This window comes from Erinaceus europaeus, chromosome 11, assembly GCF_950295315.1.
Source record: "Erinaceus europaeus chromosome 11, mEriEur2.1, whole genome shotgun sequence".
Lineage (NCBI taxonomy): Eukaryota > Metazoa > Chordata > Mammalia > Eulipotyphla > Erinaceidae > Erinaceus > Erinaceus europaeus.
The window spans coordinates 6,959,608-6,971,947 of NC_080172.1; the positions used below are offsets into that span (position 1 = coordinate 6,959,608).

The window sequence follows — 12,340 nt, forward strand, 5'->3', positions numbered from 1 at the left end:
CCTGTCAACTGTTTTTGTTTATGTCCAAGTGCTGGACTTCTAGGTAGCAATTCTTCATTGAATAACTATTGCTATTTGGTCAACCACTCAAAATTCATAAAGAAAAAAAGATAGCTGTTTTAGTAAGCTCACGAGTTCTGCAGTTTTGGAAATTGCACAGTAAACGGTGGGAAGAGTTATCTCAGTAAACTCCATGATGGCTGGATTTCAGTCGTGAACACTCAAATAAAACAGCTTACATGGGTGCTACCTTAGCCTATGTGACTGGAAGGCTGAAGAGACGGTTGACCTTGGGGGCTGAATTTTTTACAGGATTTACAGAAGAGAATCCAGAGACAGAACATGGAGGATAGGAAATAACCTAAGAGATCAGGAAGGCTCTCCAAAGACTCTTCTGACCTAGTCTCTGAATTAACATAGCAATTATCCCACCACTTTCTATTGATTTCAAGCAAGTCATTAGGAAGGCCAACTGAGATTCAAGGAAAGGAAATTGGACTCTACCTTCTAATGGGAAAGAAGCAAGGTCATACTGCAAAAAAGTCAGGTGGAACAGGCGGTGCTATTGTCATCATCTTTAGAAAATGTAAAAAAAAAAAAAAACCACAATGGATATGAAAAAATTGATCAGGCTCAAGAGGGAAACAGTTGAAATGTCAAGTTGGAATAATTCTTCTGTAGTTCTTCTTCTAGCGTTTGCCCTTCTTCCGTAGCCAGTCAACAGCGTCAGGTTGAGCCTGATGTAAAGTTTCAAGACCACCTTTGAATCTGGAGAGGTGGCAGTCGTTGACTCTGTGGGTCATAGTCTGTCTGGAGCCGCAGGGGCAGTTCGGGTCGTCTCTGGCTCCCCAGCGATGGAACATAGCTGCGCACCGGCCATGGCCTGTTCGATAGCGATTGAGGAGGGCCCGATCATAACGTGCTAGGTCAAAGCCGGGTTGACGCTCGCAGGGGTCTGTGACGAGGTGTTTGTTCTTGACCTCAGCTGACTGCCAACTCCGTTTCCAAGAGACTGGAACAGAGAAGTTCAGTGTAGGCGTAGGGGACCAGATTGGGTGATGAGACGTCAAGCGTTGGACAGGGTGGGCGAAGATATCCGCGTAGATTGGCAGGTCCGGTCGAGCGTAGACGTGGGAAATGAACTTAGATGATGCCGCATCCCGACGAATATCTGGCGGGGCGATGTTGCTAAGAACTGGCAGCCATGGAACCGGGGTGGAATGGATGGTTCCAGAAATTATCCTCATGGAGGAATATAATTTGGAATCGACCAAGTGGACATGGGGGCTACGGAACCATCCTGGGGCACAGTATTCTGCAGTGGAATAGCATAATGCCAGAGATGATGATCGTAGTGTGGCAGCGCTCGCGCCCCATGAGGAGCTGGCCAGTCTTGCAGTGATGTGATTCCTCGCGCCCACCTTTGCTGCAGTTTTTATGAGATGTTCGTGAAATGACAGGGTGCGATCGAGAGTAACGCCAAGATAGACTGGCTGAGCTTCGTGCTGGATTCTCGTATCGCCAAGCTGCACATTTAGCTCACACGAGGCCGAGGCATGGTGTAGATGGAAAACAGATGATACCGTTTTTGCAGTGCTAGGGATTAGTCGCCATTTTTTACAGTAATCAGATATCAGAGACATGTCTTTTGTGAGTGTCTCCTCAAAGATGTCGAACTTGGATGCCTGAGTTGCACAGCAGATGTCATCGGTGTAGATGAACTTCCTTGAAGAAGTTTCTGGGAGGTCATTGATGTAAATATTAAATAGCGTAGGAGCCAGAACAGAGCCCTGGGGGAGGCCACTTGAGACAAGTCTCCATCTGCTAGACTTGTCACCCAGATGCACCCGGAATCTTCTGTTTTGGAGAAGAAACGATATAGTGTTGGCCACCCATGGAGGCAGGCATCTTGAGATCTTGACTAGGAGACCACAGTGCCAGACCGTGTCATAGGCTGGGATGCATTGGATCAACCTTCCCGTGGTGCATCCCGTGAGTACCCATTCATTGGGGAAACTGATGATCCTTCTAGCCGACTGAATCCACATGGATCCCAGTCACTTTCAAAGCCAGCAACAAGCAGCTCCTGACAGCTTTCAAGCTGTTGGTCCTGCTCTTCGAGTCCTCCAACTTAATGTTGAGGGGCTGTCCTATGCCAAACGCGTTCTTATTGGTCAATTGGCGATACAGCATCAGGCAGATATTATCTGCCTACAAGAAACATAGCAGTCGATGAAGCTGCTCGATTCTTCTGTAGTGATAACAGTAGATACAGGGAAGATAACGTTGAAATCATGTCTCTAAAAGCTAAAGCACGGTGGCAGTTGTCAGACGAAAGCTGAGTCATAGTTGTACTTTTATTAGATGAATAAAGATAGTTTCAAGGCTTCTATGCTACCATTTCGAAATAAAGCAGACACAGGTGTGTGTGTGTGTGTGTGTGTGTGTGTGTGTCTCCCCCTCTGTCTTTCCCTCCTCTCTCGATTTCTCTCTGTCCTATCCAAAAACATTAATAATGGCAACAGAAATAGAAAGAAAGAAAGAAAGAAAGAAAGAAAGAAAGAAAGAAAGAAAGAAAGAAAGAAAGACAGACAGAAGAAAAAAAAAAAAGGCTTCCAGGAGCAGTGGAAGATTCCTTGTGCAGGCATCAAGCCCCAGCAATAACCCTGGAGGCAAAAAAGAAGGTGGGGGGTGGAAAAGAGTGTCCTTGAGGATGAGGGAGATCTTATGCAGTGGAACACCTGCATGAATACACACGATACAATGTGCAAGGCCCCACCTCATGTCTCCAACCCACACCTGCAGGAGGAGAAACTTCAAAAGTAGTGAAACAGTGCTGCAGGTGTTTTTCTTTCTCTATCCCCCATCCCCTCTCAATTTCCCTGGATCCTATCAAATCAAATTAAATAATTTAAAAAATACCAAAGGATGAAAAACTATTTTTGAAAACGTTACTAGGGGTGGGGGAGGGGAACACCAGGGCTATTGCTGACAAATCCATTACCACTCAGTTCTCGTATCCAATAGATCAGCTGCAGATTAATTAAACACAGCCACTAGACTAACAAAATAAACATGATATAAATTCGCAGTTTTTATACTGATGCTAGTTTCCCTAAGGAATGACAATTTCCACACTGTCCTTAACAGACAATACATATTATTCTCTATTTTTGAGGACAAAGTTACAGTGAAGAAAGGCTAATATATTTGCCTACCTATTAATATCAGTTTCAAACAAAATCTGAAAGTGGCTATGGATCATTTATTTAGTTTCCATCCTAAATTTGAATCTACTTCCCCACATATGCTACGTGGCTGCTTCCTCAAATGAAAAGTATGGCCTATAAGATCAGTCAGGCATTGCCAGTTTGAATCTGATGACTTGCTTCAAAATTCATAAACAGCTTTAAAATATCCTAGGAACTTAAGACAAATACATTAACATCAAACAAATTTTCTTTGTTACCCAAAGAGATACAGTTCAAGATAAGAAGCATTCTGAACGAGTGCACAGATGCAGGAAATGTACTGACTTACAGAACCAGTCAGTCACGTTATGTCCGTCATTCCAACCAGCATGTTAAGTGCCTCTCACTGTGTTGTAATTTTCCTGTCAAATACTAGACACTTCCTTCCTAATGCTATTTAATTGTGAGCCTCTTTTCCAAATTTTGATTCCCAGACTTCAATTCTATTTTGTGGATTTATATATTTAGAGACCAGGATGAAATGCCTTTCTCTTTCACTTTCTTTTCCTCTCTTTCTCTCCCTCTCCCTCTCTCTTACTGCCTGAAAAAGTCAGTCTCAAGTGGTGAAGCTTTGGATATAACCAAAAATAAATCTAAGATATATAGGTAGGTAATTTTTCCTTTTAAAAATTTCCAAAGTAACTTACGGTTATGAATTCCGTATCACTGTAAGTTACAAACCCATGCTACTCTGGGAAGAGCTTATTCGCAGGAGGTGCTGAGTTCAATCTCCAGTACAGAGAGGTAGCAAGGGAAATTCCAAGGGTTGTAAAACCATACTCTATTCAGTCTCTACTTCATTCTAGAAGTAGAAATAGTTGGGCCAGGGAAGAGGTTAGTAATACAGAGGTGGGAGACCTGCTTTGACCTCTAGCATTACATAAAAATAGTAATAATATATAAAGGCCTTTTCATAGTCACCTTTTAACATTCACCAGAAATTGGATGTTAATAAAAAATAAATATATACCCCACCTGCAAGGGAGTTGCTTCACAGGTGGTGAAGCAGGTCTGCAGGTGTCTATCTTTTCTTGACCCCTCTCTGTCTTCCCCTCCTCTCTCCATTTCTCTCTGTCCTATCCAACACAACGACATCAATAACAACAACAATAATAACTACAACAATAAAACAACAAGGGCAACAAAAGGGAATAGATAAATAAATATTTAAATATATATGTGTGTGTGTCAATGAGGGAAAAGAGGCTTACTATTAAGTTCTTTTAAATATACACTTTGAAAAAATATTTATAATTTTCACTTTGAAATACATATTAAATGACACCATCCCTGTTTTGTTTCTCTTTTCCATATTCATATCTTCACTTATTTCTATATAATTTCTATAAAATGTTCATGTAAGCCTATAAATGGCATTTTAGACAGAGTTCTTCCCCAGTGCTTTATAGTTTCCTTCAATATCTCCATTTACTTCATATTTCTTACTAAATGACTGAACTAGCACACTGCCTGACAGGGAAAACTCGGGATCAAAAGAAATAGGAAAAGTAGCTGATACAGTTCCTAGAAGTACGTAGAAGTCACTCAGAAGCAATCCTAAGCTCAATGACAAGCTAGGAAAAGACATACGTATACATGACATAAAAGTTGTGAATGCACATTGTCAATTCAACACATTTTACACACACAATGAAACAGTTACCTTACCTTAGACAGCAGACTGGGTTCCTCACCTCATCTTGGATGGAGCTTGAAGGAATCACGTTAAGTGAGATAAGTCAGAAAGAGAAGAATGACTATAAGATGATCTCACTCACAGGCAGAAGCTGCAAAATACTACGATGATGCCAACCTGACTTCCCTAGGCAGACGACCTCACCAATGAGTCCTGGAACCCCACCTCCCTAGCAATCCTGCCCCACTAGGGAAAGGTAGAGAGAGGCTGGGAGTATGGATCAACCTGTCAATGTCCATGTCCAGTGGAGAAGCAATTACAGAAGCCAGACCTCCTACCTTCTATGCTTCATAGAGATCTGTGGTCCATACTCCGAGTGGGATAAAGAATAGGGAAGCTTCCAGTGGAGGGGATAGGATATGGCACTTTGGTGCTGGGGACTGTATGTATGTACTGTACTTGCTGACCATTATTAAATCACTAATAAATTTTTTTAAAAAAAGAAGTTTAAAAACACAAAACAGAACTTGGACTGGGTTTGGTGTACTGCACCAAAGTAAAAGACTCTGGGGTGAGTGGACAGGTTCAGCTCCTGGAACATGGTGGCAGAGGAAGACCTAGTGGTGGCTGAACTATTCTGTGGAAAACTGGGAAGTGTTATGCATGTATTTTACTGCTGACTGTAAACCATTAAACCCCCAATAAAGAAAAAAAAATTTAAAAAGAAAGCATATTAGGTGGTCTGATAAGGTGGTTTAGGGCTTATAGACTGCAAAAACAGTAAATCTATAGGAAATTAAATAAAATATGGAAATAAAATGATAAATAAGAATAAAATAGTCTCTTTATACCATCACCTGTTGAGGGAACAGCAGATCATAAACTAGCCGATGAAACATCAGCATATACCTACAATCGTCTCTTATCATCTTAATGGATTTTAAATGTTACATTATTTGTTTCCAATCTAAAAAGTATTCTAGGCTATGTGGAATATGGGGGGGGGGGGTTACAGCTCTATGTGTGTTGCCTTGAGCACTACTTATTATGAAAACTATATCCAAAGACTGAAAGGTCCATCAAAAGTTACATATATATTCCATTCTCTTCCCATACCCTGACACTATCTAAGAATTTTGAGACATATTTGACTAGTAAAGACTTCAAACTTCTTGGATGAAGGAAGCACCATCTGTTTTGTCCACTGCACATTCCCTAGTGCCATACCTGCAGAGCTACAGATCTCTGTGAACTCCTTTAATTCACTGGGTATGTATTTAGCAATTGATGTCTTACTAAAATCTGTTTAGAAACACAGTAAGTGTGGGAGTCGGGCTGTAGCACAGCGGGTTAAGCGCAGGTGGTGCAAAGCACAAGGACCGGCATAAAGATCCCGGTTCGAACCCCGGCTCCCCACCTGCAGGGGAGTCCCTTCACAGGCGGTAAAGCAGGTCTGCAGGTGTCTATCTTTCTCTCCTCCTCTCTGTCTTCCCCTCCTCTCTCCATTTCTCTCTGTCCTATCCAACAACGACAACAACAATAATAACTACAACAATAAAACAACAAGGGCAACAAAAGGGAATAAATAAATAAAATAAATATTAAAAAAAAAAAAAAAAAAAGAAACACAGTAAGTGAAACTGATATGAATGATCTTCCTTTAAGGAGACATCCAGTTATAATGGAATAGTGATAAGTACACATTCGACTTTTTTTTTAATTTAATCATTGGTTTTCATAAGTATCCAAAGAGACCTGAATGTCTTATGTTGACCACTCAGACACCCTGCCAGGCACAGGGCATGAAAAAGTTAAGACACGAGTCGATTCCCCTAAAGGATCTCACAAGTTATTAGGCAAAAAAAACAAAACATTACAGAAGTATGTTCCTAAATAATACTTAATTATCAGTAAGAAAAAAATCTACTCCAGGTTTAAATACGAGCATTCATATACTATTTTAGATTGTATCCAATGTTATATAACATCCCATGACTGGGTCTGCAACACAACCCTCCTTGAGATGTTACAAAAAAAAGACACAAAAATCAGCTAAATTATCAACTATTATGATTTAGACCTATCATCTTACCTGAACATCTGAATGATTTAAAACCTAGTTTCCCTACTAATAGGTTACTGAATTGTGTTGATATTTATTGAACATCTATTTGACAGACCCTGGGGGAAGAGTGAATGTAATTCTATACTCTCAAAGAGCTCCTTGCAGTAATGTCATTTCATTATCAACATGTTAATGGAATCACATATTTTGGCTCTACCTTTGCTTTCAGACAGGTAAGGAATCACTCATTCATACCAAAGAACACACACGTAATATATGTACACATACATATAGATGTCATTAAAAGTGTAGTTGTAAGTTGCATATACTTATATTTCTATATACTTCATAAATGGCAAATAAGTTGTTTTATAAAATAACTGTTAGGCTATAGCAGCAAAACAAATCTAGTACATAGTAATTCTACATATATTTCCTGTGATTTACAGTAAAAAAAAATACTAATGGAGAGAGAAATTCCACTGCAACAACCTTTATGTAAGTTAGTTGGTATTATTGTAAATCACCTAAGACTATGGTTCCCTTTTTAAGTAACACTGTATTATAAATTAATAATAATTTCACAGCATAGATTGAGCTGGTTTTCCCTAGCGAAGCTAGTTAAATTCCAGCCATCTGGCAAAATAAGTGTTTTGTGAACTTATTATAACTTCATTATGTCCCTATATTCTCCTATAAGAAAAAGTCCAAATCATAAAATGAAAAGCAAATTTAGGAAGTCAAACAAATAATGTATGGCTCTATGGACTATTATAAAGCAAACATATCATTTTTATAAGAAAACAAACAAAGACACACAGTGTGTTCAGGAGAAACAGAAAATCATGCCAAGTATGTTGGAAGCCTGTTTTCTGAGTCCCAGCTCAGTCATAGCCGACTGCCACCTCTTAGAAGAAAAAAAATCATCTTAACTTGCATATAACCACTTCCTTAGAATTTTTTATACCCGGGTCATCCAAAAGATCATCTCTTCACATTATAAACTGTTGATCTCCAAATGCATTATTTTACACTTAGCACTAACATGTGATATTGAAGCGAATATATTTTAAAATATAAATGTGAAATGATCACAGTTTTACTCATATGGAATATTTTCCTGGCCTCCCCCCCCCCCGACAATAAACTACAAATAAGGTGACTTCTTTACAGATAAGGTGATTTCTTTGAAGAAAATTATTCACATTGCATCTAAAAACATTGGACAAATAATAGACGAGGAGAAAATTCATATTCAAATGATTAATGGTCAGGGAGCTCCTCAAATTTAAAAACAAAAATCCAAAATATTTCTAGGAAAATTAACATCCCCAAACAACTATTAACAACTATAGACTGTCTTAATATTACATATATGCCATTTATATGTAAAAATAAGTAACTTCCATGAGAAATTTGAATGCTAATATATGCAACATAGTGACTTGAAAACACATGGACCTCTTCAAATTTTTTATTTTTAATGCTTATTTTATGAAAGAGAGGCCAGAGCACCACTGTCATATGTGGAGTTCGATATCAAACCAATGGTTGGAAAGAGACAGAGAAGCAGAGAAAGTAAAAAAGCCCAGAGCATGGAAGCTTCCTTCACTGCATTAAGACTGGGCTTGAACCTTGGTTACCCACATGGTGCTCTATCCAAGTGAGCTATTTCACCAGCCCAAGACCACTCTTTAAACATGAGAATTTATACATGAAAATTAGCAATTTTTATTCTAAGATGCAGCTGTTAGTAACAGTGCTTTTTTAATGCAGGAGTTATACTTAGTAGTATTCTGTAGTAGAATACTACAGAAAGATTCTCATACCTGATGTTTTAAAGGCCCAGGCTTCATCCCCTACACCACCATAAGCTAGAGCTGAGCAGTGCTCAGGCATGATAAATAAATAAATAAGGGAGTCGGGTGGTAGCGCAGCAGGCTAAGTGCAGGTGGCCCCAAAGCCCAAGGACCTGCGGAAGGATCCCAGTTCAAGCCCCCGGCTCTCCACCTGAGGGGAGTCGCTTCAGAGGCGGTGAAGCAGGTCTGCAGGTGTCTGTCTTTCTCTCCCCTTCTCTGTCTTCCCCTCCTCTCTCCATTTCTCTCTGTCCTATCCAACAACAATGACATCAATAGCAACAACAATGAAAAACAACAAGGGCAACAAAAGGGAAAATAAATAAATAAATATAAGGGGGGGGGAGAAAGACACTAAATTAGTCCAGTATCTCTCTGGTGAACAGTCGGATACATCTTTCCATGCAAGAGAATTTTGAAAACATTTTTATATTTCATTCCTTAAAATTTAAATTCATTAAGAGAATATATATATATATACTAGAGTACTGGCATTGCCTAGCACAGGCTAGTTATTGAAAGAAGTGAATAATTTTAAGATTTTATCTGCAGGAAGAAGGACAGGGAGGGTGTGTTTGGGGGGTCCTGGTGTATGGTGGAGGTAAAGGGCCTAAATTGGCGAGAAATGAGAGATGCCATGGGGAAATGAGAGACTGTACTCTTGTAGTACAAATCACTAGCCCCCAATAAAACAAAACAAAATAAAAAGCCTTCCTTCCTAATAGACACGCTCCATACAGGAATGTCATTCTTGGTGCATGTGATACCCGAGATGGGATATTATCACCACTCTAGATGGATCCCGTCTGCTGTGCAGAATTAGACTGTTGATTTTGCTTTCTGCCATCAACCAAAAGTATAAATGGAGAACAAGATTGTGCAGATAAACACTGTGTCCTGGGACCTGCCTTATCTGCCTTCTCTCCACCTTTTCTTTAGAGGCAGCTGGACCCCTTTCATTCACCACGTCTTCAAGAGCTACTGTTTACTACTCCGCCAACTCTGTGAGTGCAATCAGTATCAGATGAGGTCATCGCAAACAGTCTGACTTTCATCAGCTTAGTACACATTTAAAGTATCACACAGTCCCTGCCAGAAGCCCAACATTTTGACTTGTCTTAAATCTGCCAACTCTTCCTCTTGTTACTTTTAGGCTTATAATTCTTCTGACTATACCCACCATTCAGTTGCAAATTAAAGTACTTCCTTTGGTACTGACTATCAGATATTTCCTCTGGCTCTAGGCCCAATTTCACTTCCTCCAAATGAAGGAAGATGGACTTGCTCCATCCAAAACTTGGACTGTTCTTTTAGGGTCAGTTCATCACACTTCTTCCTAGCCCCTTCCCAGCACTGACTACTCATTCATAAGTGCAGTTTCTTCCTCGGCAAAATCTTCCTCATTCTATTCCTTAATTCTACTCCTGGATACCATCGATACTAAGATAGCACATCTCATTTGCAATTCTTGTAAAATTATTTACTCTAGTGTTATATATACTGCATAACCAAGAATAGTTTACTGCCCTTCCTTAAGAAAAAAAAGCACATTTTGTACAAAATTCTTATCTTCTTTTTAACTGTATTTCCTTTATTTCATAATAGATACAATTTATGAAACTGAATTCAGTGACTGGAAGATGTAGCCTAAAAATAGGCAAATAAAAAATTACACAAAGATAACAATATTTCTATATATATATTTAAAATTTCATGTACAAAAGAGCTTCTTTCCAGGATCCTAATAGCTACTCTTGTGGAACAAGGAATACTATTTATTCTTGGTAACCTGAGATTTCACAAATGAGGCATGCTTAAAGATAGGAAATACTTTTTGTACTATCAAGTTAGAATAACTTTCTCATGCCAAATTTCTTTAAAAATAAGATTCTAACCCTCATCTCTACTTCACTTGTAAGTTTTGAACCTATTTTGCAAGAGAAAAAAAAAAAGAACAAGTAATTTAGTATCAAAGGAAAAAATAGAATGTCCAGTGGATTTTCTAAGAGCAGTGGCTCAAAAGAAAACTGACAATGTAGCTTAGTAAAACTATATATTTACTTACATAATCATGGAAGGCTTTTGCTTCACTTGAATGTTCACATGTTTCTCGTCTTTCCGGGGCTGCACAGTAGAGATCCCAAAATACACTAAAAGAGTAATTATGGTATCATTAAGAAAATCACATAATGTCAAATGAGAGATCATAGTTCTAAAAATAGAAGACACATTATTCTTCATTTTTTAAAAAATGTGCTTTACCCTTCAGAATAAACGTCTCTTTGAAAGATCCCAATTAAAGCAAGAATCTTTCTGCACTAAGAATGGTAACCTCATATCTTTCAGAAATACAAGATATTTTTTTCTGAAAAAAATAAAATATTTTTAACTTAATACTGTCATTCTAATTTATTCACATGACTAACACTGAAACAAACATACAACTTTGCCCAAGACAAATAAAAATAGTAAATAATGTCCTAATTTAATAATTAAATAATAAAGTTGTTAATTCATTTTTTTCCAATATAATTTTGTTATTCCAAACCCCATACACTGGCCAGTGAATCACACCGATCAAAAAAAAAAAATATATATATATATATATATATATATATATATATATATTCTTAAAAATCCTTTAGATTTCCTTTGCAATTTGCCACTTGAAAATTTTAAAAATAAAATCCATGATAAGGCTTGTTCCTCATCCTTGAGAAAAAACAAAGTCAACCTGGAGAGAAAAATACTTATACTGCTTATAAAACATATGGTTCTGGTCATTCATCCATAAAATTAACAATGAGCATAAGCAAAAAATTCCAAAAACCAGGAAAACAAGTGTCTCAAAGCTTATAAACAACTCTACAGAAGTTATTTTTTGCTCCAAATTTCCACTCTACATAACTGGAAAGGCTGCTAAGAGAACATATCTTTGAACAGGGCATATCTAACAGAAGCCAGCTCTACTAATTACTAGCTCAACTGGCTTATACAGATTAGAAACATAATTTCCTCCTTCAGAAAATGGGATTGTTGAAAAAAAAATTAAATTATATAAACAAGCAGTGGTCAAACATATAGCAAGCACCAAATTTATATCTTCATCATCACTATGATTAGTTTAAATAAGATGAAAGGAATATACATATTATTATCTTTTTAAATTATTTTATTATCTTTACTTATTTGGGAGAGACAGCCAGAAATTGAGAAGAAAAGGAGTGACAGAGAGGGAGAGAGACAGAGAGATGCCTGCAGCCCTGCTTCACCACTTGCAAAGCTTTCCGCCTGCAGGTGGGGACCGAGGGCTCGAACCCAGCGTCTTGTGCGTTGTAACATGTGCACACGATCAGGTGTGGCATCAGCCAGCCCCTAGGAATACAATTTATTCAGATATGTGGTTATGTTGAGACCATTCATGCAATGATAAAATAAAACTTAGTAAACAGGACCCAGTCTCTTTGTTTTGACCCTTAAAGATTCATTTTGTCTCCTCTCTTCAGCTAGCAGAATCCATTCCTTAAGCCTT

At 38.3% G+C, this 12,340-nt stretch overlaps 1 protein-coding gene across 11 annotated transcripts in view; it reads right to left on the reverse strand.

The window, feature by feature from the left end:
• Positions 1 to 12,340, reverse strand: part of SSBP2 (single stranded DNA binding protein 2) — a 277,264-nt gene that overhangs the window by 152,434 nt on the left and 112,490 nt on the right. For all 11 annotated transcript variants that reach the window (XM_016186253.2, XM_007518762.3, XM_060201115.1 and 8 more), the window contains exon 4: positions 10,874 to 10,958. In XM_016186253.2, the coding sequence (XP_016041739.1) occupies positions 10,874 to 10,958 (85 nt within the window). The remainder of the gene's footprint in view (positions 1 to 10,873; positions 10,959 to 12,340) is intronic.